Raw genomic sequence first — 26,184 nt, 5'->3', positions numbered from 1 at the left:
CCTGCGCTCAGGCTTGTACCATGTGTCAAGATGGGCAGAAGAGGCGAGAAGCCTCGCAGGATGCAGTTGCTGAACGTCACTGCAGCTGGTCCTGCATCGTGTTTTGCTTGCCTTACGGAGACTCGACAGCACATGAGCAGCTCTCCATAAGCTGAGCCGGTACCCTAACCCGTGTACCAGGCGTAGGCAATTCCTTAGTGGAAAGGAAGAAAGCTGCATAGTTCAGGTAACGGTGACTGTGTTTTCAATCCCTGAAAACAGTCCCTTTGTACGACAGCCTGTAGCGGATCCCTATGAAATGCTGCATTTCTTGCACGATGAAGAGCTTGCTAATGAGCAAAGAGAGGATTTTCTGTGAAACTGAACATGCGAAACTTAAATAGCCTCCTCTTGCTGAGCCTAATCTAAGTACCACATGGAATAAAAACTAGAGCAAGGTTTGGAAAAATTCCATCGTATTGTCGCTGTGCTTGTTGTCGACGTGTCCTTTTCACCACACTTTGGGGTTCGCTAGCTGGAGCAGGTGAGTGCAAGTCCGAAATCCTGCATGCAGGTTCTCACAGGATTGCCACCATTCTGGTAAGGACTGCAACGCTTTCCAAATTGTCAACCAAGTTTATGAAACAGTAGTGCTCTCTTCCCAACCCTGAAGTTACTCCATGAAGAAGTCTCCTGGCTGTGCAACCTCGTTCCAAACCTGGTGGATGGCTACGAGTTTCCCTTGACTATGGCAAAGATAAAATTGCTAGGCAGGGGCAACACCGTAGGTAGAGTCTGTTCCCTTCCACTTCTCAGCACAAACATGCTTCCTGGCCAGTTACAGCTTGGAGGAACAGCTTTTCATCCTCTCAGCATCAGTATAGAGATCCCACTACTGAGGTCCTTCTACTTCTGCGTAAACATAAAGTTATAGTCGTTGAAGGAGATCTGCCTTGTGATAGGTACAAGGACGGACTATGAAAATTACTTCTGAAGTTTATTTTGTTGAAATATTTTCTACATCTAATATTTATCTTGATCACGTAGAAGAGGTGGTAGTTTTATTAAAACATTCAGCTTGCGATAGGTGTGAAGACTCCCTAAAAGTTTCAAGTTAAGGAATTTAAGTACTGAACCTAAGAATAACAAAGGTCTTACTAAAGCAAGTTTGGTTTTAGATGCATGACTGATGTGGTTCAAGAAAACCCCTGTATTACGTTGCTGTATTTTTAAAGGCATTAGCAGATGAGAAGAGTACAAGCTGATGTAATTTTCTAACAGCATTACAGAAGTAAGGTCCTGTCTCTTTCCCACTTGGAGCTCAGGTTATTTAAAAAAAGCAAACTGGGCTGAGGCCCTGTCTACAGGTTACTATAGAGGCAGAGTTACTGTTGCTACAGACTTGAAAGGAAATAGAAGTAAATGACCCTTAATACTCTAGATTTCCACAGTTCTAATATAGACTCTTCCTGCTAAATAAGAGATTGCTAGTGAGTAGAGATAGGTAGTCCTACAGAGTTCATGTAGTGGAGCCCTCTGCACAGCAGAGTCAGTGCGCCTTCTCATGAGAAGCAATTTCCCTGGATGGATGATACAAAGATAAATACATCTTTTTACAGATTTACAGAATAAAAGATTTTTTTTTTAGTTGTACTTGTGGACTTCATCATTTGTTGCTAGCTCCGTGGTGCTAAGCTTGAAATTTTAGTAGTTATTCCTTAGATTTAATATTCACTTCAAGTTTCATCTTTTGCCTTGCGATTTATTTCCACTTACTGTTCAACTATCCTCCTGTTGGTAGAATACTTACTTGTGTCCAAGTAGTCTCTATTTATGTACTTTGATTATACTTTCATCAAAGATAGTTTGAAATCTCAGTGTAGGGAAGTGACAGTAACAAAAGGCTTATTATTTTCTCTTTTTAATAAAAACCCACATTATGAGGCATTTTTATTTGTTTCACTGATAAAGTCTATTCCCAATCAGGTTACTTGGAATAAGAAACTGAAAAGAGACAGTACTTTTGTTGTCAGACTCACAGTGCTCGTTGAACTCTTCGTAGAGATGGCGTATGCAGCGGTGGTTGAACGTGTTCCTGCAGGAAAGCACAATGAAGACAATTCAGATCCAAGCAAAAGACTATCAAAATTCCCTTTGCATATTTTCTTGCTAGTATATTTACACTAGATACTATATATACTGATACACTAAGTAGTTCACCTTAAGCTAACACATACATACATATCCTAGTATTAGCAGTTTTGATTTAAATCTCCTTAACATAGCCTTAAACAATCGCCTTATTTTCTTGATCTTCATCCCCCCCCTCAAAAGTACTCTAAGTCAGTTTTTGTATTTGTGGGTATTGGCTATACTTCCCCTTCTCCTCTGGCAGGCTGAAGTCGGGAGACTTTTGTCATACAGTCATATAAAACCAGAGCATGCTTGTTACAGACGAGTAGCCTTCCTCTCCTCCCTTTGCAACCATTTAGTCCTGTTTACAAAATACATAGATAAAAATGGCTCTGGTTTCCAGCTTCCAGTCCAACTTTCCAACATTAAATAACACGTGCCTGTGTGTATACATGCGCACGCACACACTCTGGCCTCGTCAGCCAGAAGGATTTTTAATTCCTGGGAGGGATCACCATATGGAAGTGGATGGACAGTAAGCTGTTACTGCGCAGAGGAAGGAGGAATGATTCAGGGCCGTCTGCTGGATAGTTTTCAAAATGCTTTGGCAGTTTGACTCATCTATATACAGAGACTGAAAAAAAAAAATCACAAAGAATGTCACTCTGCTGGAGGCGAGGATTTTGAGTTGTGCCAACACATCCACGAACATCGGGCTGAAGCGAGGTGAAATTGCAGCTCTTTTCTATTTACTTCCTTGTTAGAAACAGACAATTCATTTATGCATCGAGGTATGAAAGAACTTAAACGGAACAACACATTCTAGTTGCTGTAATTTAAGAAATTCATCTTCTAACCTCTCTGGGGAAGGGACTAGTCATTATTTTGCAGCAGGACACAGCTCTGAGGGACTTTGACCTATCTGGCTTCAAAGCCCTCCTGCAACATAAATGCCAAATCATCTGGACAGCTTTGAGCAGCCTTTCTCTTTCCACTGAACATACATTAATCCTTCTGCTTGATGGGGGATATTTGCCTTCAGAAGAAGAGATGTGACTTTATTAAAAGTGGTAGCGATGCAGTTCATCCCTCATAGCAACCCTGAGATAGTTACTTTGGTGTGTTTGGATGTGCTATGTAATGGAAGAGCTTTTTCTATGTTCACAGCTGCTGTTGATTTCCCCCACCCATACAAAAAAAAAAATACACTATGAGTTAAGAAATTTCTTTTCTGTTTTCTCTTGTTGTGTTGATGCAGTTTGTAGGGCTTTTCCCTTAGAAAAAAATGACAGTTTGTATTTCATACTGCTAACTATATGCTCCCTATCTCATATTCTCTGCACCTGTATTACTCAAGAAAGTCTTGGATAGTTAAGTCTAGAAAAGCAGTGCTCTTTTCTGTTATTACCTGGTTGTCTGAAACTCTGAGCATGCAGAAGCTCCTGTTGTTTGTGGCCCAGAAAATGTGTCTTCAGAGTAAAAGCCTGTGGCACAGCCTGATATCTCAAAACTTTCTTCTTTGACACTCTTCACACCTTCAGTACCGTACATTATTCCTTTTTTTTTGGCTTTAACCGATAGTTAGCATGCCCCATACACAAAAGCCAGCAAACACAACAGCATATAAAAACAAGAATGCAAAAAAGGCAGCCAGAAACCTACTACTTGCAACACTTCTGAAACAAGTAACTGCCCCTTAACCCTTTTTATATACAGCTGAGCTAGAGCTGCTTAAGTTCACCTGGGACCATACTTAGGATTTCAGCTGAGTAACCCTGCTATGCCAGTCATCTCTAGGCTTTTGAGGATGGGCTTGTAGCCAAAGAGTTAGCACATAAGCATGACATTGTTAGGAACCTCCAGATTTCGAAGTTTGTTCAGAGCTTAAATATTGTCCTTACTAATGCACTGGTGTTCTCATATTCAGGTTTTCTTTAATTTACATAATGTCAGGGTCATACTCCTTAAGTTTACATGGTTAGATTTGTAGTGGAGAGCAAGCTTTAGTAGCTTCAAAAGTTTTCCATGGGAACTCTTTAGAAGAAAAGCCAGCAAGAACTTTTTTTTTTGGTCTCACTTGAAAAACAAAGAAACTGAGTCCACATATTCTGCTTACATCACACCTGTGTTGTTAGGTGAATTTTAGCAAAGGCCTTGCTTGAACCTGCAGGGTGGAACTCTGCAACAGCTCAAGCTGACCTAAATCCGTGCTATTTCAGTTCCCACACCACTGACTGGGTCTTCCTGCTTTGTTCCTTGCCACAGCGCTAATGTGTGTCTGATTTTGGGGTTAACTGATTCAGGGAACTTGGTGTAGCTCCCTGAAGACCGAGCAAAAATAGGCTGGGATTTTTGGATACTGGTTTAGTTCCAGGACAAGCAGAGGGGGAGATGGGAACGATAGGAGTTGGGAACCCAGGCAGAATTCATTTTTGCTTCAAAAAAATGCATGTGGTGGCTTTCAAGTCTTGCTCAATGTTGCTGTTACGCACAAGAAAAAAAAAAAAATTGATTTAGGTTTGTTTTCCCTTTTCTGTAACTGTGGAAATTACACTGGTGCTCATTTGACTCACTACTATTTCAAAATAATATTAAAGTGACTAATACCTGAAAAATGTGCGTGTCGTTTGACTCGCAGTTCAGGGCTCATTTCATTGGAAGGCCTCTGACTGCCGCAAATTGCTTTAAATTGGCAGAGCACTTCTCATAACGAGCGATATTTCAACATAATTTAATTGGGTTCCCTGCCAAGGAGGAAACTGTAATCCTGAAGCTTTTTGATGGTGTCACCCGGTCAGTGGTCATCTCTTGGCCTGTGGGCAGGTATGGATGAGTATGGGGTGACTCAGATGGTCTAACCACCGCAGTATTAATGACTTCATTGCCAGGCCCTGGGATATTTGTCCAACTTCTGTCCCGCTGCGAGGAGCGAAGCTGCTGGGGTCTGGCAGTGGGAATGGCAAGCCCTGCTCTGGTTTCCAGCGAGGCTGCTCAGCAGCTGGAGGGGACTGCTGCCGCTTCAAGACTTTGAATCGACGTGCGTGTGTGACAGCAAGGACCCCTGGCCGGACTGAACCTTCCTGAGCTGTTAGCCATCTGTGTCTGGCTTGCGATGAAATGGCGAGCAGAAATACAAATAATTTCCCGCTTCCTTTTTTAGCTGGAAATGCACCTTGAGAAGCTCATAGGAAGCAACCGCCAGCAGTATGCGGGGCAGGGAGGAGTTTCAGTATGTAGAAACTGAAATATAAGCCTGCCTGGGTCTGATATCACTATAATATTATGCTGTAGAAAACAAGAATGTGAAGACCCGGTAAGCACAGTGTGTTGCTTCACAGAGCACTCGCCCAAATGCTGATGCTGGGTATTGGACAGCAAAGTTTGCGATGTCTTAGGTCCAGATGTGGTAGAAGTATGAATCGTTTTAAGATACAACAGATTAAAAAGCAAAATGAAGACCCATCCTGGGTCAGTTCAAATGTCTGATGGTTAAGACTTAAAGATCCAAAACACTCCCTTCTGCCCTAAACCCTTAATCCTTTGTTGGTATTCTGCTCGATTTTCACCACCCAGCTTTTAGGTTTCTCCCTTCTAAGCTGCAGTATGCCTTGCGGATGAAATAAATATTGCCAGGTAATGAAATCTCATTTTCTATTAAAGGATCATTGCTGGTAATCCTGTGACAGTGATGTGACACCTTTACTTACTACAAAACTTGCTTTTTGGCACAAAGAGACTTGCTCCGTTTATGCCGTGTCTGAAACGCTAGGACTGTGGTCTTGATTTGAGTGTGTATCATGTAAAGTTTGTATTGAGTAGGATGTTAGATAATACCCTCGGTGCTAGTCGAGGCAATTAGGCTTTAATACAAAGTACGGTAGCATTGCAGCGTGCTTCCTCGCAGGCGCTGGGACTGGGACAGTGCTCTCCACAGCTGCCAGGGACTGCAAGCTCTCCCAATGCTCGGGTCCTGGCCCCCTGTCTCAGCAGTGATTCACGGCTCCGCTGGATGTCTCTGGTCGGCTCCAGGGGTCTAGCAAAATCCAGGAAGAGCCGTGTCGAGACTCGCTGGAATGTGGATTAGTTTCATACGTGTCTAAGGGCAAGGATGCCTGGGAGAAAAGGTGAAATAGGGCTCTCGTGGCTCTCGGCAGGGGCTGGGAAGAATCCGTTCTTGGGGCCGGGGCTGCTCCCTGCTTCTGCGCATGCACGTATTTAACAGTGAAGCTAAATCCAGCAAAACCCAAGCGCTGGAGAGTTAGCACTCCCGAAGCATAGCCTGTAACTCTGATTGTGTCGGGAAGTACCGTTCCCGAGTTTGGGGTTCTGAAATGAGGATCGAAGGACTTCAGGTCTAATCCCATGTCCTTAAATAATCTGTTTCATTCATCGCCCCAAACTGAATTGCTGCAGCTGAGCAGCGTGAGCGCAGAATCCTCTTACCCTGTAGCTTTCCTCGCCGTATGACTTCACCTGTAAATAGAAGTTGGCTATAATTAGACGTGGTGGGGCTCACATCTCCCCTGCGCTTGCAACAGGGAGCCTTAGTTCGGTTTAAATGGAATTTCCTTGGGAAGTTCCTTGGGAAGCACCAGACCTGTAACTGAGACCCTTTGCAGGGGACAGCCCTGACAGCTCCTGCTCCTGTGCAGTGCCGGAATGGTGGTTTGGCTATCTGCATCAGTTGGAAAAAACCTGCAGTACTTTGAGCTCATAAAACGGACATGTGATCTTTGTTTAGTTGGACTAGCTAAAAAAAACCTTGAAGTAGTTTCCTCAAATTCTTGATAGTTTTCTCTCCTGTCAGTTCAGCAAACCAAACAAGTTATAGTTGTTTTAAGAGCTTCACAGCTATTGCAGCCAGTTGTAGTAGAGATGTATGTATGAGGGAAAAAATGCATCCTGTAGACCAGCTGCTTTGGATTTGTATAAAATCAAGGTTTGTGTATTTTGTGTGTCTGGGGAGGAAAAGACGGGTGAACAGCAAATTCAGCTAACCTTATGTTTTCAAACCAAACAACCCCTCTGCCCCCCTAGTGTTTCTCGGCACAACGGTCTGGGGAGGTATGGAGGGAAACCTCCCCGTGTCATCTGGAAGGTGTATGTTTTTTGAATGGGACATCGGAGCTCTCTTCTGACAAGAATCTGGAAAATGAGATCAGTTGAATTTGTGTGTGTGCAAGCTCACCCTTAAGACGTGAGTGCATCTGATATTAGAGTTTTGGACTGGGCTGAAGCCCTGTACGCACAAGAACAGCTAATGAGAATTTTACCTGAGCTCATTTTATGTCTCCTAGGCCATTAGGAGTAAAAAGGTCTTGACTGATACTGAGCATGAAAAAGCACAAAACAGAAAAGCTAGATAGTTAATGGAAAAATTGAGCTAATTCCCCTTCAGACTGCAATTTCAAGTCTTGTATAAGTGGAGTGCAAAAGCGGGACTTTGTACGTTGAAAATAATTGCTGTAAAAGCAAAGAGAAGAGCCTTCCCTTCAATCGTTGGTTCCCTGTGAAAACTACAGGAGGGAGCAATCCGTGTGCTTTCGCCGTGAACAGCGAAACACTGTCATCTTGTCTGCAGGTTCTGCACACAGCAAATAACTCAGCAGTGATGTAGGTTATGCTTCGGTCTGGGGGATAAACTAGGAAATCCAGAAAGTCTGCATTGGGACAGTACAAGGTTGCACTGTGGATGACTGCAGAAAACCAAACTTTGTAGGAAGAAATGTCCTTTTCCATTACGGGCCCGTATTCTGCAAAGGCCTGAGCACCTGCTTAACTCCATGCTGCTGGGAGCTATTGGGCTGACGTCAGCATAATATTTATTGTACATAAACTCTAGGGCATTTGTTTTTGCAGAGTGTCACTGGGGAAGGTAAGCTCCTGGCAGGCTAGAAATGAAGAAATGTTGCCGAGTGACAGACGGTAATGGTTCTGATGGTCTTTCAGACTAACAGGGATGCCAAAGGAAAAATATGATCCTCCAGATCCTCGCAGAATTTACACCATCATGTCAGCAGAAGAGGTAGCCAACGGGAAGAAGTCACACTGGGCTGAATTAGAGATCTCGGGTGAGTTGATTTGGTGTTGAATTTTGGTTCGACAGAGTTGTTGGTGCCCCAGAATCGTACCAGACGCTTTCAGATAGGGGATCCTGTTGTGAAGACAGTTTTTCAGAGTTGGGGGAGGAGAAGTAATTGACTTACCAGATTGCCTTTGAGCTTGGCTGTCTCACATTCAGCCCAGTTGATTTAAAACACCAACTCAGATTGGACGCGAGTTTTTGGATACAACATCTGCTTCCCTAGAACTGTACCTTTGTCTCTATCCTTTTAACTGGGAGGGTTAGATAATTATTTAAAGTCTGCTCACAGAAAAGATACACGAAGGTATCTTCTGCAAGTGTCGCTGAGTGTTCCAGTGAAGTGGTAGGGTTTCCACAGTGGAAATCCCATATTCTGACATCCCCCATACTTTGTATCTGATGGTTTGAGAGTGCAGACCAGACTGAAGAGGTGGTTCTTTGCTTTTCTTTTTTAGGTAGAGTGCGGAGCTTAAGTACGTCACTTTGGTCGCTGACGCACTTGACTGCTCTTCACCTCAATGACAATAATCTTACTCGCATTCCACCTGATATTGCCAAGCTTCATAATCTGGTTTACCTGGATCTGTCATCCAACAAACTCAGAAGTTTACCAGCAGAACTAGGAAACATGGTGTCTCTCAGGTGAGAGAAATTATTCTAGTTAACTTTTCAAAAACCTGTGTTCTGGCATTGGGACCAAGAATTTTATTTTGCTTGCCATTCTTGTATTTAAAATAATTCTGAAAAATTCAAGATTGGTGCAAAGCTTCAGTTCTAATAATTATTTTGGGGTTCATTACCCTCCTTTTCTGATCTCTACAGATACATGTCTGTAAGCTATGTAGTCTTCTTTGAAACATTCTTTGAGAGTAGGTGATTGCCTGCTGTTTGAATTCTCCCTGATTTAATTTTGTGTTTGGGGGTTTTTGTGGCTTTTTTTTTTCCTAATGAAAGTATTTTGGTCATGCTTTGAAATGGGAAGATTGGCATATCTTACCATAATACAAAAAAATTCAGGGTGAAAAGTATAATCTTTGAAGATGAGTGGCATATAGCGCTTTAAGAGTTTTCTTCTGATGTGATACTCATCAAAAGTGTTTTTGCATTTGCTGCAGGGAATTGCTTTTAAATAACAATCTGTTACGGGTTTTGCCTTATGAACTTGGACGGCTCTTCCAGCTACAAACCCTAGGTTTGAAAGGTGAGTGAGTTCTTTACAGCTAAATACTCCTAGGAGTACTCTTGAATTACTGAGGAGGTGGGCTCAAAAGCTTTGTGTATTACCTCAATATTTTCTTACAGTTTATTTGAGATATTAAGCTTGCAGCAAAAATGACCAGCCAGTTTGGAAAACAAGGCTTTTCTTTTTTAATGCTATTAAACTTTCTTACGAGCCTATTTTAAATCTGTAGATAGGTAAATAAACCCTTTAACCTACTGTATTATTGATTGAGGTGAGTCGGAGGAAGAAAGTCTATGTGTGCTAGCTAATTCTATAGCATCTGTTACTGTGGTATTCTACAGTTCCAAGTTAAGCAACCTAAATATCTTCTGGGTCAATTTGTCTGTTCTCATTACGGGGGATTTTCTTTGGTTGGAAAGCCTCAAGAAAGTCAGGCAGCTAATCACCCAGTTGTTGTTTTATGCTGTTGGCAGGCAATCCTTTATCACAAGATATTCTCAGCCTTTACCAGGATCCGGACGGAACTCGAAAGCTACTGAACTACATGCTTGACAATCTAGCAGGTGACAGCCCTACAAATCTGATTGACGGAAGTGGTGTAAAAGCATGCATTTCTGACAGTATTTGCTGCTAAAACAAGAATCTGAACCACTGAAGGGAGAGTGTTTTCTAACTGCGTTTGTGTTTTTGTCAAGTGGTTGCAGTCGTACGCATAAACACACACAGTGGAAGAGGTTGACGTATTTTCTAAGCTTTTCCCATGTTCCCATGTTCCAGCCAGTTGTTCCCACTGTTCTGTTTGAAACCCTTCAATTGCCAACAAAGTGCTAAGTCTTCCTTGCTGAAGCCATTTTGATACTTTCCACTAGAAATTATAATCCAAATGCAAGCAGAATGTCAAATGTAGATCTAGAAATACCGAAGCCATTAAGAATATCCAGTACCTGACTCAAATCCTGCTTCATGGTTCTGTAACTGAGCTTTCCATTTGCCACTTGATGTCTGCTAAGTTAAAGCATTGCAGGAGTGATGGGTATAGGGTGAGGATCCTGGAGAAGGGGAGTGCAGGATGTCTGAACCACTACAGGACTTACCCTTCCTTCTTCAGCAGTGTATTCAAGGTGCAGGAGTATTTCGGTGGTGCTTCTAGATTTGAAAGCAAGAGACAAAAATAGTTGTGATTCTTACAACTGACAAATTTGCTCTTGCGATAGCTAGCTATTTAAATGATTCTTGCCTCCCCTGGAGCGTAAAAGGACTTGGGGAGTCGGGGTTGCAAAGCACAGTATGGAACATTACTGTTCAGTCACAATTTTGACTTGGAAATTGTAACTTACAAATACAAACCCTGAATTAATCACTGTTTTAAATTTTTTTTAGTTCATCCAGAGCAGCTGCCTCCAAGGCCATGGATTACTTTAAAAGAACGAGACCAAATTCTGCCCTCAGGTAAATCTGTGGTTCTTTACCCTGTGTTCTCACAATAACGTGCTGAAAAGCTTTTCTTTGGCTTTATTTTCAGAGAAGTCTTCTGCCTTACATGGATCAGACTGAAAATAGCAATTTGTGTTCATTTGTACTAAAACAATTAACATATGGCTGTGCTGTAAATATAATTTTTGTAATTTGAATGGGATGCTGGTCATTTCTTTTTCATGTTAGGCTTTTTCATAACTGTTCCAGCCACTGATGCTCAAGCAGAAGAGCTTTTTTTGAAAAATTCAGTTCTCAGAAATAGCAAGAACTGTAAAATAACTGTATACAAGTGCCGTGTCTGCGCACAGGCTGACTAAAGGGAGACTTTGAGAAGTTGCTATCTGCAAGTAAACACGTGGAGTGCCTGGTACTGAAGTCAGTTTAATGCCCTCTATTGTTGCTTTCGGTAAAGTGCAAGAGGCAGCATGTCTTCAGGCTGTCTAAATCCAGTGGCCCTTCTTCCCCTGTGCATCCTGAATATAGCCCTCAAAAAGCATCGGTGAGCTTGTATAAAGAAGAAAAATGCTAATATTGTTATTGCAGAAGATCAGATTAATAACCAGCAAGAATAATGTGGCAGTCCTCTGTACTTTTTCTTTTTAGAAGCGTGACGATGGCAGGTCTTCAAAACTTAACTCGGTCGTGTGTTAAGCAGGCTAATCTTGCAGTTAAGCTCATCTGTCACCTTTTTTATATCAAAGAACAACAAACCAGAAAAAAAAATAGGAAGAAATGGAAAATGCCAAAAGTCCTGTAAGCCACCACAGCATTAAGTTCTGCATTTCTGTTTCAAATTCCCTTACAAATCAGTATCTCAGTGGAGTTTTACAGACTTTGGTTTTATTTTTTAAATCAAACTTCCTGAGCAGAAACAGAATTCAGAAGTCATTAGAAAGCATAGCGTTAGGCAAGTGAGCTGTGCAATATTTCATGGTTAAAACTGTAACAAGCCAATTGGTTGTTATTATAAAATTGAAACAACCGAACAGTGGAAATCTCTGATGGCAAGTATAAACAAATACAGCTGTGGGGTAGCCTCATAGTAAAACCTCAATTCTTTCCCTGCAAATATGAGCAGGCTTTTCCAGTGGCACAGTGCTAGGATGTTGCATTTACCTATCTTTTTTTCTTGGTGTAAAATCTAAGGGAGTTGAGAAGTTTGTGTGTGAAGGACGTGTGTTTCAAGTTGAATGATCAGATAAGCTGCGTGCTGACTTCTTTCTCGTTTTTCTGAAATGCGACCAAATAATGTATTAGGTGCTTGCTAATTTATGACTTAATTTCTTCTTCTTTTCCTTGCCCTCACCCAGACCTCTCTCCCACTTAGACTTGACAGACACAGCTACAACTGTATACAACCTAGAAATGTTGTACAGGTGCTAAGAAAATTGTACAAATGTTTTGGAATCAGACTGCCTTAAAATGAAGCGTTCTAAATCAGCATTTCTCTCTGATGCTGTGGTATCATGACATAGTAACAGCTTCTTTAGCAGTTTGGCTTTCCTTTTGCTTTAGAACTGTACAGGTCACTAAGTTGCTGTATCAAGGCACCTCATGCAATAAATGCTGGGTTTTGACTCTGTCACTGAAATAGCTGCTCCTTTCCCTCTCCTTACCAAAGAGAGAGACTGTTCCTAATTGTTGCCAACCCCTAAATCTCCCCCAACCCCAAAGGTAATAAAGAATTGACTGCAAAATAGGATTGCATTGCTTTGTGACGCACACGATGCCCTCTCGTTTTGGTAGTAATGCTGATTTTTTTTCAGGAAGAGTTTAGCCTTACGTGGTAACCGCTGGCTCAGCAGGGCCTTTTTAACTCCTGCTCATGAAACGCTAGTGGAATAAGCCCACTGACTTGTGTTCAGTAGGCCCTCCAGAATAGACCATGTAAGGTTCAGTATTTTGGCTTGAATAAGTTCAGCATTTGTAACCTTCAGAGGTTGATAACCTTGCCCTTTCTTTCTTTCCTTCCAGCTTCATTCACAGTTATGTGTTACAATGTGTTGTGTGATAAATACGCCACCCGGCAGCTCTATGGCTACTGCCCATCTTGGGCACTCAATTGGGAGTATAGAAAAAAGGGAATCATGGAAGAAATTGTCAACTGTGATGCAGATATCATTAGTCTTCAGGTAATTGGAAAATAACTGTATTTTTCATCAGAAACAGAAAACCTTAACTTCTACCTTTAGAATGAAACGCTGCCTTTAGAACAGCATATTCGCCTGCTGGCTAACAAATTCTGGGGCTTACCGGTACAAGCTGTGTGCACAGCAACTTGTTTAGACATTGGCTTGTGTTTTATGAAATGAGACAAAGTAAGTGAGATAAAATTAGCTAAATGAGTAGGTGATTTGCGTTGGAAGATCTGGGTCTTTTCCCCCTCAGATAAACATCCTAAATATTCTCCCTCTGGGTGTATGGGGTTTACGGCAGGAGGGGAGAATATAGAATGCTATATCCCCAAATGCCACTGTTCCTAGTCCATTCCTGCTTGGTACAGAACTTAAAGTCTCAAAAATACTCTCATTGGCTAACAACGGGACTCTCATGGTCAAAGTTAAATATCAATTGTCATTGGTACATGTATCCTGCTGTGTTATTAGAAATTTATTGCCGATGTTTAGAACAGTTGAACGCTTCTGCCTTTAAACTGATCTTTCGTTTTTTAAGCAAGTTTTGGTAAGCAAAAATCTTGCACAAGAAGAGAGTCATTACTTTGGTCTGAAAACCTCGAGATCAACATCTGAAATCCTCTCGGAGTCCAAATGTTACTACAGAGAAAATGTATTGTTACAGAACAGCGAGAGACCCTTGTGCAAAAGAGCTCTCCAGATTAAATACTAATTGCTGCTGGATATCTGTCGACCTCTCAGAAGTTTTAACCTAGGACGGTATCCGCATTCAGATGTCAAAAATATCAGGTGTAATCTATTGCTATACAGAATACACCTGTCACTTTCCCTTTTGGGGGGATTCCAGGATATCCAGGAATGCAGATCTGTTTCCAGCAGGCCATTAATCTAGGAAGTGATGTGATTTGTGCAAACAGAAGCTTTTCACTTTGGTGAGAGCTGTTGACTGCAATCCAAGGCAGGCCCAAGTTGCTGTACAGCGATAGGAAGGGTTTACTTGACTTTGTTAGCCTAAGGCATTTGTGTTCAATTCCAGGAAGTGGAAACAGAGCAATACTTCACCCTTTTTCTGCCAGCCTTGAAAGAACGAGGATACGATGGATTCTTTTCTCCCAAGTCACGTGCCAAAATCATGTCTGAGCAGGAGAAAAAGCATGTGGATGGCTGTGCAATATTCTTCAAAACTGAAAAGTAAGGGGCAGAAGCAGCTTTTTAAAAATGCATTAAAACCAGCTTGATTTAGGTCTGAAAGTTTTCGTCTCTCAGGGTGTATGGTAACCAAAGTACTGTGCTGTAAAACGAAAGATAAAGTTCACTACAAAGAATGATCCTCCCTTCCTGTTTGCTGCTCTATTTGCAGCACAGTCCCTCCATTCCTTTCAGACTATGAACAAAGGTATTTCTTCAGAAACATGGAAGTTGCGGGAGAGCGAGTATGAGTAAAAACTTACGTGCTTTGTGTGCGCATTTTTTGGCAGATCTAATAAATAGCTCATCTTCTCTACACACTTTTGCCTTGCTTGACGGAAGTTTCACCCCTCTAAGATTAAAGATCTGTAAGCTGTGCTGGCTTAATCTTCAGGTATTAAAAGATGTATTGCTGCCGAAGGATCACAGAATTTTCTCTGCTTTTATTAATCGAATTTATGTATAAATTACATAATTGAATACCTGATCCAAAAAAGTTCTGCTACACTAAAAGCATCAAACTATTGGGAAGGGAGGAGAGGTGCTGGCATTCACACTTCTCATCTGTGTAAACTGCTCACGGGTTGTACCACACTGAGTTTGCCTCCGAATATTCCCTCTCAACAGTTTTCAGTCCTTGAAATGGAAGTTTCGCAAAGCCTTAGCTCCCTTTCAGAGTTTTCTCTGCTTACAGAAACCAAATTCGGCCTTTCAGATCATGTATAAAAACAACTGGATTGGTTTTGAATAGAGGAGATCTGTGAAAACAAACAACTGATGTTTTTCAAACCTTGAAACTAACAAGGGTATATAGAGAACTGGTTATTATGCTGTGGCTCTCACAGGTGAAAACAGAAGACTAATACCACCCTCTTTTAATTTTCTTGGAGCACAAAACAACAAAAAAAACCCTTTCAGTAGCCTTCAGTTTTTCCTGAAGCAAGGCATCTTTGGGCATCCTAAGGCTGGAAAGGAATGAAAAACCAATTTCATTAAACTAATGGTGGTAGCTAGTAGTTTGTAAGAAGCTGTATTTTAATAATGCATTTGCCCAAAGTAAAAGGCAAGCCTTTTATTACCATCTCATCTTAATTTTTTGCCTAGAACACTCCTGAGGAGGTGCGATAACCTCTGAGCGTTGCTCTGAATAGTCCTCTCAGAATGCTACACTGAAACAAGTAAACACATCCTAAACCCCAGGTATCTCGTATCCCCTGAGAGTATCTCACTTGCGAGACCGAGAGCTCTATCCTGACTGGGGCAATATTTCTTAGAACTTTTTTCACTTTTATAAAGCAAGAGGACAAAAGAAACATGCCTCACCCTGTCCTGCAGGCTCTCCCCTCGGACGTGGTAGACTGGAGTGCAGATAGAAACCATGTCTTTTCATGTAGCTGTACATCATACATGATGCTTTTTGTTTAATCAGATTTACACTGGTGCAGAAGCATACAGTGGAGTTCAACCAGGTGGCGATGGCTAACTCTGAAGGTTCAGAAGCTATGTTAAACAGAGTGATGACGAAGGACAACATCGGAGTTGCCGTGGTGTTAGAGGTGCACAAAGAATTATTTGGAGCAAGTGAGTACAGCTGTGGTTCTCTCATTGATTATTCAGTTCCACGTAAAGGCATGAGTTATTCCTAGGTAATACAGCTTTCTAGAATATTATTGCCATTGGTGGTGGTAACCAAATACTCGCAGATGAGTGAACGCTGTTCGCTGTGCTAATTTGAGAAAGGATAGCCCATCGATGGCTAAGACAGGACACAGATGACGTGATTTCCTGGTCTGGTTGCACTTGCAGCCAGATGCCCAGCATTTAGCTTTCTCCTTTCAAGCTTTTGTCCCTGCTTACTTATTCTGTTAAATTCTACTTGAAGAATTAAGCTTTTCCAAGGTCAGTGTGTTTACATGCATATGCTCTTACAAGTAGTTGTCAGTAGTGTTCAACTTCTACTTTCAACTGTCTTTTTTTCCCCTTGATTGAATCCTTCCATCCTCTCCTGGTGATTATATGACAGTGCTAATGTACTGATGTGCAGGAATGAGATTATCAGGTATCTTTTCATGCCACTTGATTGACTGACTGTCACATTTTCATTACGTTTGATCAGATGCAGTAGACAATTTCAACATACTTAAAATTGCCACCCTGCTCTGTCTGCGTGTCTGGTTTTTTGATTGCTTGTTGCCGGTGTACCCTTCAAAGGAGCGGAATGTCTAAATTGCAGGACTGGAAGGAGCTGCCTGTGACTTTATGCCCCATCTTTCAGAGTACTGTTTCTCAGATAAATAGTAAAACCAGCTATAGCTGGTTGCAGCAGCCAGGTTCATACTGCGTTCATATAAGCAGGTTTGATTTTTTTCCCAAGGGAACAATTTGCCGTACCGTGGCAGCTAGGAGTCGGGAAACTCCCTTGTGCCTTAAATATTGAATAGTGGTGCACGGTCAAGCGATGACCACTTGAACAGTAGAGAAGGAATGCAATTGTAACGGTATCAGATTATGCTGGCTATTTCTTTCCTGTATTGGAGAGATTTAGTCACATAATATTATGTAAAAGCTGCTGATTTAGAAAGGAGTAGTGCTTCAGGTAATATCGTTTTTTCCAGCAGTGAAAGTACATCCATCTGCTGGTGTGTCTGACTTGGAGTCCTTAGTAGCTAGACCCTGAATGTTAACGGGGGAAATCTGCCGTATTCACACAATCAGCCTTTCGCTGATAAAAATGCATTTGTTTATCCAGGTATGAAATCGCTTCATGTGGACAAACAGCTGCTTATTGTGGCCAATGCCCACATGCACTGGGACCCTGAATACTCGGATGTGAAACTCATTCAGACTATGATGTTTGTCTCAGAACTGAAAAATATCCTCGAGAAAGCCTCAAGCAGGCCAGGTAGCCCAACAGCAGATCCTAACTCTATCCCTCTGGTGCTGTGTGCGGATCTCAACTCACTGCCTGATTCAGGTAAGACTGGTTTTGGCTTAATTTTTAATTTACCTGTTTAGAACGTTTGAATCCTCTTTTCCTCTGAGGGCAATGGGGCGGTTTGCACTTCCCTGGGTAGGTTTGGATGAAAGCCTTCTTAGTAGCAGCTGTCTTTCAAAATCCGGCTGAAGAGAATGCAAGTCCTCCGGTTGAGTAGTCTGCTTTTTGTGGTCTGGTGTACACTCCAGAAAAGCTGGTTACACCTACAAAGATGTAGAAAAGAACAAAATAGATCTTAAATAAATTGTTAAATAAATACCCACGCCTTGAGCAGCAGTAATTAGGAAAGACGTGAGTTTGTGATGGAACATGAAAACTTTCTAAGGAGAGGAGTTTGGTAATTATGACATCCGATACTGTAGTATCAGGTATACGTACGAAAGCTGTCCCTCTAAGCACTCCGTCACATGCGTACTACAGTACATGTACTGTGGGTTTACTGTAATCCTCAAAGGAGAGCCTCAGCTCCCTGGCTCTGTGTCAGAAAGGTATGTATGGCTCAGACGTGGACAAGACAGCTGCTGTGTAGATTTCCCCTTAGGTGGAAAGCTCTCTTCTAATCTCATGGTGTGTCTTACTGGTGTTTTGGGTTTTGACTCCGAGGCCAACATTCCCTGAATGTTGTAATTTAAAGCAACTCCCTGAATCCTTTCCTTTGCAAACAGGTGTAGTGGAATACTTAAGCAATGGCATAGTAGCTGACAACCACAAGGACTTCAAGGAGTTGCGTTATAACGAGTGTCTCATGAACTTCAGTGGCAATGGAAAAAACGGGGCTTCTGAAGGAAGAATTACGCATGGCTTCCAACTCAAGAGCGCCTACGAAAACAACTTGATGCCTTACACCAATTACACTTTTGATTTCAAAGTAAGCAGCGATTTTTCTGAAATGGCAGACATTGGCCTGGTCTCCCCAGGATGCTGTCTTAATTCTCTGACCATTGGCTGTCTTTCCCTCTGTTCCTGTAAGTGCTTCATCACTGGTTCCTACACTCGCTGGACACTTTTCCTACCGCACACAAATCCTTGATTTGCTGGCATTTTTAAGCTGTCGACCTGGCTCTGGCCAGTGACTTAATGAGAACGGATGCAGCGCTTTGAACGCAAAATGCCACGCGCGTTTCTTACCCTAATTCCAGCGCTGTGCCTCTTCCCGTGAATTGCAGCCAGAAGCCAGTCGAGTTCAGGTTGCCAGAAGCGAGGTCTGTTCTCACTGTCATGTTTCTCTTTCTCCCTAGGGTGTGATTGACTACATTTTCTATTCCAACACTCACATGAACGTGCTTGGTGTCCTGGGGCCTTTGGACCCTCAGTGGCTGGTTGACAACAACATCACTGGGTGTCCACACCCTCACATCCCTTCAGACCACTTCTCACTGTTAACACAACTAGAACTCCATCCTCCGCTCCTGCCTCTTGTCAACGGTGTGCACTTGCCTAACAGGAGGTAGTGGAGCCCTGCCCCTTTGAGGGCAAGGACCTGTTGTTATGGACCTGTACAGTTGTAAATCAAAGTATATAGGAGTGAAGTATGGCCAACCTTAAGCTGCTTCTTCAAGCTCCTTTCCTTATGTGTTTGATATGAGATTTTGCACATTTTGGTGCATATTGGTATCATTTGGCACTAGGGCTGGAACCAAAGTATTATTCCCTTTCCAGGTTTTTAATTTAATTTTTTTTTTTTTAAACTGGCAAGCTTTTTCTTTTCAGTAGGAAGCTGCACTTAGAGATGGACAAATGAGATTAAAAACTTGCATATTAACATATTTCAAGGTAATGCTTTTTTCCAGAACGTGGCAAAATGAGCCAACCTTTTAGGAGAAAGAAAAAACAAAAATAGAAATGCTTGTTTTGTAGGAAGAATATTAGAAATCCTGTTTGTTTGAACCCAAAACGGAGACTGAACTCTGCATCCAAAATAAATTTTGCACATTAGCAAAGCACTTAATACCTGACTATAAATGATTAGCAGTGCGGCCCTGCCCCTCGTCTACCTAATATTGAAAACCAAAGATGGCTTAATATCGGTGATAAAATTTGAGGTCTAAATTCTCCTGATGTAATTTCATTTAGAATGAAATTTCCAGCGAAGCTACGTCTCACAAGACTTTGCAGGTGAGCATTTAATGCTGTGTATAGACCGCTTGCTCGAGCGACGCCACGGTGACTTTTTTTGGAGCTCTGAAGAACTCGGTCCTTTCTGGGCGAGGTACACAGGGATCCAAGGGACCTCTGTGAAACAGAGCTGCCTCCCTGCTTTGGCCAGCCAGGGCGACACACTGTTCAGCAGCACAGTTTGGGAGCAGGACTTAGAAATGGTAAGAAATTGCATTTGAAGCGAGCCGTTGCAAGCGTTTGGGTTCCGGGTGAAGAAAGGTGTTGCAAATCCATCCTAGGTTCCCTTTTCCGAAGGTCGGTTGCAAAGATGGGAAACTTGGGATTAACTGCTTAAGTGTAGGGTACAGGAAAAACCGCTGGAAATGACCTTACTTCTGTCTCCGAAAGGGCATGTGGAATAGCTGTCGGCATGCTTTTTTTCACTGGGGGAGCGAGTGGTAGCCGTAGTCATTCCTTGGATCCTTTTTCCTGACCCTAGTTGCCAAATAGCCATCACACTTTTTTAATAATCTTTCTTTTCTGTCGTCGGTCAGGGTTGAATTAAAAAGCTGCTGGTTCATTCCCAACTGTTAATGCTCTTTGGATGTGTTGGAAATCCTTTTTTTTCCCTTTTTATGCTCTAGGTGGCCAGTTCAAAACCTTGTGCCTGAAGAGGCATTAAACATAATGCAATTTTCTGAAAAATTGGTTGGCTGCTTAATGTTAGAAAAAAAAAATGGCACAGTGATAGGAAAAGGTTGTGTCTGTGTTTTTAAGTTTTTCTTTATTCTGCTTTTTTGCTGCTATAAGATTTTCTTGAATTTATATTTTAAACTTTTCATGCACTTTACTGTTTCTAGTCTCAAAATGTGATATTTTTAATAAATGAAAAAATTTTCCATTATGTGAATGAAATTTTTAAACAGATTGATAGCCTGTATTTATGTCTCATTCGTATACTTCAAAAAGTCAAATTTAAATTGTGAAATTAGTTTTAAATACTAAGGAGCCATCTTCTGTCTTGCAAAACTGCTAAGTCAGGCTGTTCCTCCACTCTTTAATTAAACATTTCCTTTGTCGTTTTATACATAGGAAATTATCCATAGGGAAAAAAATCAATTGGACCTAGAGTAGAAACTATTCCCTGACGCTTGTTGGGGGCCGGGGAGGGGGTGGTGTGGGACAGAACGCAAAAATCGGTTCAACGAAACAACAGCTCCCTTTTAAAAGAAGTGCCTAAAAAATGGAGGCGTCATCTATTGTCTACTAAAAATTGGAAGTGATCGTAACTGGGTGAAATTCCTGTCCGGCAATTGCTTTGTGCAGCACCAAAAAAAAAGCCCTTTCTAAAGACGGATTTTCCTCTAGGTGCAGGTATCTCTTTTTTAATATACCTCAGCGTTCGCCACCTAGCCATTGCAGATAAATTGCGAAAGCGATTTGAGAGTATAGTACTGGAAAGTAGAATAGCATGAAAAACTTAATTTTGTGGACATTACCTTTCTGTATCAGCTACTGTATCTTTTTTGGAGGGAGGGGTGCTCTGCTCTGGAGGTGTGCACTAACAAACCCTTGTCCTCCTTTTCCTACACGCATGTTAACTAGCAACGTGAGCAGTATTTCCTACCATACTTCACTCCCAATATTTTTTGAGATGTTTGTATAAAATGGAATTTAAAATTCGCCTATGATTGTATATGAACTGCAGAGGAGCCCATTTATTAATAAAAATAAAACCCAACAACAATGTTTTGTAATATCGGGGTGGGAGAGGATGGGGATGAGGGAAAAAACCCTGGCAAACATTGTAAACTGCTTAAGTTTGACTTTCCTTTGGTTTCTAACCGATTGAAGTGTTCTGTTGCGGGAAGGTGTTAAATTGGATTTTCTCTGCTGCGAAATGCACTTCCGAACGTCCATTACGCTGTGCGATTTTTTTTTTTAAAAGTTATTTTAACAGACGTTGCACAAAACCTCTGGATTTTAAAAAAAAGAGTCTTGTTGATGTTTCAGTCAATGCACATAACTGGGGACATGTTTACCCACCTTTCACATGTGTGGCTCCCTCCCTGTTTTCCTTCTGTTTTTTTTTCTCCTTTCCCAGCAGGAGCAGTAAGGGGACTGCGCTTTTTTTTCCAGCCGAGCAGAAACGCCGCTCTCCATAGCGATTTTCTACTCTAGGAAGAGAGGGAGCGGGGAGCAGGCAGCCTTTCAACAAACATATGCATCATCCTGATGGCAACGCTAGTTTTCCTTTGACCCAGATGGAAGCTGACGGTAGGGTGTTTGCTAGGGAAGAGGGAGTAATACGAAGGAAATTATCCCTAGTCCTTAGCAGAGATGGATGGGACTCCATCAGTTCTCTCTGTCGCTGACCCTCGGTTCCCAGCACGTCGCAGTGTCCTCACAGCCGACACCTGGAAAAAAAGCTCTAAGCCCTTTACTGCTCCTCGCTGTCTTGGTTTGCTTTCAAAAATATGGTGCCTGGTGTCAACTTCTAAGCAACAGCACTGCCTAAAGCAAGCAGAGAAAAAAAAAATCCAACACCCTTCTTCATGCAACTTTTTAAAATTCAATATGGTAAATCTGTTAGATATGGGGTTTTGTGTGTGTATATATATATAAAAAAAAAAAGAGAATTTTGTACAATGTAGCTGAATATTTTTGTTTCCTTATTTCGATGTAAGGAGCGTGAATATTTGCGTACCACACGCTGAAGTCAGGTATGGCACAATGGGGTCTGAGACCAGCTTTCCTTCCCATTTGCCTGGTTAAAAGCTTTTGTCGTCCCTTTCTAGTACTTGTTGAAAAAATATTTCATTTTATGGGTAAGCTTTCTCTGTTGGAAGTCACTCCTGTTTAGTCTGCAAAAACATTCAGAAAAGGTCTCGTTAGTCCCAAGTCCTCGCTGTTCTGTGTTGTATGGCCTAGAAAACCAAAATCTTTATGACTCTCAACCTTTTCAGAAGCACTTGCCACTGACCTAACGCAGCTTTCAAAGCCTTACCGTGATCTTCAGCGTTTGGGTAATGCTGCGGATGGCTGATGGTCTCCCACCTTGCTGGCTTTGCCACAGACACTCCTAAATCCACATTCACACTCTCGAGCTCCCAAAGGCCCACTTCACAAAGGTGCTGAGCATCTGCAGCTCCCACTTAATCCCAAATACTGCTCTTTCGGAGACCGGCTTTCCACACCCAGCTTGTGAGACATCGGGTCTGAATCACGAGTGAGAATTTGAGACCTCAAAGGTTCATATTACTTTTTTTCTCTGGGGTTGGTTTTGGTCAGGTGGCGAGGGGGAAGCCAAAAAGGCTTGTTGAAATTCAGAGTTTCTCTGTTAATTTAGAAGATGGGTTAGGGAAACACTTTTAAGGATTCCTAGACCAGGAGGTGCAGTATTTACGCCTTCTTGGTAGGGAGCAGGAGCCAGAAGGGGCTGTCAGTCCTTAATATCTGAAGACCAGATTTAAACCCAGCAACACAGCAGCAGTTACTTTATTTCCACGATGCATTTTCAGCTTCTAGCATCAAAACTTTCCTTTGGCATGAAACTTGGCACAGTGGCGTGGAGTGAAAAGTCTTTTAGTCCTATCCAAACCAAATCAATAGCCTGCATTAGAAATATCACGCAAATGCGATACGTACCCTCGTACTGGTTTAAAAGGAAGTTAAATGGCAAATAGCAGTTGTCCTCCCCCCAGCAACCTCAGCTTTGTACATAATTAAGATTCTTCTGTTCTTGGTTTCTGCATAGATACTTTTCTTGTAATGGTAATGAAGATCTAAGGCCCGATTTAAACCTAAGGAAGGACCCTCTCCATTGTATGGGGAGATGACTGATCTAAACGCACCCTTACCTAGCACGCTGGTACACTAGGCAGCAGCAGGAGGTGGTTCAGCTAAAATCAGGCTGTCAACATAAAAGAGCAGTGGGTCATTGTCCTACTTGGTCACCACAGAGGTGTGACGTTCTTCTGGGCCGTCTTCGCAACCAAAACTGCCTGGTAGGAAGCAAAGTGGCAGACGAGGCTCGCTGAAGTTCATGTTGACTTCAAAAGTGATACGGTTTCGGCAGCAAGCACACGCATTGAAAAACCTCGCCTGCCTAATTTCACGTGTCCCAAAAGGAGCTGAAGTGCTTGGTCTTGGAGGGGTTTTACCCAAGGGGGCAGATTTGTTAGAGACCAGAAAAGAAATGAGCCCTAGATGCAGAGAAGTTTGAGTTTTTCTGATAGACGCTGTTATTAGCTGAGTCTCTCCATCTCATGGTGAGGAAAAGCGTCTTGTGGTATGCAGCTCATTAGTTTTTTTATAAGATTACAGAAGCATAGTCACATACCCTCCCTTTCTCACCCTTCAGTGTTGAAAGGCGACACAAACCCCGAGAGAACCTGGTGAAAACCGTTCATGTCTTAAGCCTCTATGCCAAGAGTCAGCCAAGAACTCACTTTAAGATTAAAAACAACTTTAGCAGAAGATTATAAGGCTCTAGATCCAGGCACAGCTCTAAGTGATAACGGTATCTTCTCCTGTGACCACTCTTTGCACTGACACCGACCACGGGTTTGCTTTTCCTCCAGGAAACGAGTCGAGAGCAGGGACAAAAAACAGAGCGGATGAGACAAGCGCAGGCATTGCACGATCAGAAAAGGGGCAAAATAAACACCTTTAAAGAACTCCTTCATCCTAAGAAAAATGATTTGGCTCTATAAATAAGAGACGATAAAGTTTGCTGGTTTGGCTATGTTCGAGGATGACGGACTTCAGGAGTACAGTTTCTTGGAGTATATCTGAAAACAAGCATGAAGATAGAGAAATGCTGGGGTACTTTGGTACTTTAGGGTGTTTTAAACAGCTCTGATGGCAAAGCACGCCAAGTGATACGACTCTCTTTTTTCCTTCCCCTCCTGCAACTGTATGGTGTGTTTAGCTTGCGAAATCTCTCACCGTTTGAGTGGTGAAGGTTAGAATGATCCTGGTACTTGGTCTTGTCCTCTTTGTTAAACAGTTCCAACAATTTAGGCATTTACTGAGTTTGCATTTGTCTGTATTTGTCTTTGTTCCAAAGCAAAAAAAAACCCAACCAAAAAAAAAAACCAACCTCATGGTGGCTTTCTTTACAAGTGATGTTACATGACTTTGGCTTGTTTTCCATTTTTAATTATTGCATCGTGTGTTTGCTTTCCGAGCAATTAAAGTGTTTTGTGTGCACCATGTTAGCTAAATATGCCCTTAATTCATAAACTCACAGGCTGGACCGGAGCAGCGGTGATGGGAGCCCGGGCTCCCCCTCCCACCCCATTTCACGGTGGTTATTTTGGGAGGTCCGGGTTTTTTTTTAGTTGGATTTCTTTCTTGTGCGTTGCCTTTGCAACCGCAAAGTCCTGTCCCTCAGAACGTGGAAGTGCACGTGGAGAGGGGAGAAGCTGCAGTGTCACTCCCGGCCGTGCTTACGCTGAAATTTTAAGGGGGGTTTATGTCTCGTTTTATGGAAATGGTAGCTTCGCTTTAAATCGAGAGCGGGCTGGCCTCTCGGATGGGGAAATTGCTGCCTGCAGAGGCCGGAGCCGCTGCTGGCCCCCCGGCACCGGTTTTCCCTCGCCTGCCTTGGGCCAGCTCGGCAGCACCGACACCACCCGGGGGGGGGTCCGGGGGGCTGCCTTCCCCACCAGCCCTGACGTGGGGACGGGGTAGGTCTCCCAGGCAAAAAGCTTTGCCACGTTTGACACCAGTCCTAGGCACCATGCTTGCAAAGAGCAGCAGCCTTCAACTGAGACCTGAGCAAAAAACCTGAGTAACTTGCTTGTTCCATGTTTCCCGTGGGAATAAATAGTAAGAAACCTTTTCTCCAGCCTTCTGATTTGCTTTTACAAAAGGATCCTTTTTTCTCTCCCTTTGAAAGAACTCGTGTTTTGCAGAAAGCGCCATGCCATGCTGCAATTCCCCCCGTAATTATACTTTGCAAAGAAAAACTCACCGAGAAAGCGAATTCCCGTCGAGTGGGGATGGTGCGGACCCAGGCAGGGGGAAGACCTGCTCCCCTGCACAGACCCGGCCTGGACAAAATAACGATGATAACCCTGAACTGTTACTTTTTTCTTGCCTTTTTAAAATTTTTTTTTTTTTTCCATTGAAACACCCCCCCCCCCCCAGCACTGTGGAGATGGGGGTACTGCTCGCACATGATGGATAGGGCTAAATATCTGCTTGTTTCTTCCCACCTGTGTACTTTTGTTTCCTTCTGTAGGCAATAAACAGCCCTTTTGCAAACACTCTCGTCCCCTGCTGTGGTTCCTGAGAAGCACAGGGTGGGAAGGAGGGAGGACATGGGGACCGGCCGGGTGTTTCACAGCTGGCCGCCGCCTTGGGACGCGCTTGTGGCATCCAGGGTGGTGGGGTGGGTGACGCAAGTTTGAGTCCTTCCCTTTTGGGGGGATCCCCAGACCTCAGACACCTACTACCGGTACGGCCAAGCCAGATTTTTAAACGGTGATCATTTTGTGCAGGCTCGCAAGTCACACCTGCGTCGCCTCGGTCCGTGTGGCCGAGGGACGTCCCTGTGCCGTGCTGGCATCCCCGCGGGATGTGCGCATCCGTCCTAGGAAATTGGGGGTCCGCGGAAAGAGCCTCAGCCAGTCAACTGGGAAATTTCCCAGTATCTCCCGTTTCTCCTGTGCTTGCGCAACTGGGAGCCAGCAGCGTGGGGCTGCAGAGGTCAGACCCCATCCAACTTCTACCAGCATCCCATAGCACGACACGCTCCTCCCAGGAGCTGTCAGAAAAAGGCACGAAAACTCGGGGCAGAGGAAAGGCGGCGCGTTAGGAAGCACCCTGCGGCAAAGCGGCCGAGGGCTTCACGGTGCCACGGTCCGGTCTAACTCCCCCACCCCAAAAATCCCAATTTTTACAC

At 42.9% G+C, this 26,184-nt stretch overlaps 1 protein-coding gene across 3 annotated transcripts in view; it reads left to right on the top strand.

Moving 5' to 3' along the window:
* Window positions 1-25,546, top strand: part of CNOT6L (CCR4-NOT transcription complex subunit 6 like) — a 38,021-nt gene extending 12,475 nt beyond the window's left edge. For all 3 annotated transcript variants that reach the window (XM_052812820.1, XM_052812834.1, XM_052812826.1), the window contains 11 exons: window positions 8,062-8,183; window positions 8,653-8,839; window positions 9,313-9,398; window positions 9,854-9,943; window positions 10,761-10,829; window positions 12,831-12,988; window positions 14,028-14,182; window positions 15,609-15,760; window positions 16,929-17,153; window positions 17,840-18,042; window positions 18,413-25,546. In XM_052812820.1, the coding sequence (XP_052668780.1) occupies window positions 8,072-8,183; window positions 8,653-8,839; window positions 9,313-9,398; window positions 9,854-9,943; window positions 10,761-10,829; window positions 12,831-12,988; window positions 14,028-14,182; window positions 15,609-15,760; window positions 16,929-17,153; window positions 17,840-18,042; window positions 18,413-18,625 (1,650 nt within the window). In that variant the 5' untranslated portion in view covers window positions 8,062-8,071 and the 3' untranslated portion in view covers window positions 18,626-25,546. The remainder of the gene's footprint in view (window positions 1-8,061; window positions 8,184-8,652; window positions 8,840-9,312; window positions 9,399-9,853; window positions 9,944-10,760; window positions 10,830-12,830; window positions 12,989-14,027; window positions 14,183-15,608; window positions 15,761-16,928; window positions 17,154-17,839; window positions 18,043-18,412) is intronic.
* Window positions 25,547-26,184: the final 638 nt, after the last annotated feature.

This window comes from Harpia harpyja, chromosome 2 (genome assembly GCF_026419915.1).
Source record: "Harpia harpyja isolate bHarHar1 chromosome 2, bHarHar1 primary haplotype, whole genome shotgun sequence".
Classification (NCBI taxonomy): Eukaryota; Metazoa; Chordata; class Aves; order Accipitriformes; family Accipitridae; genus Harpia; species Harpia harpyja.
This window is presented reverse-complemented; position numbering and strand designations above follow the sequence as displayed.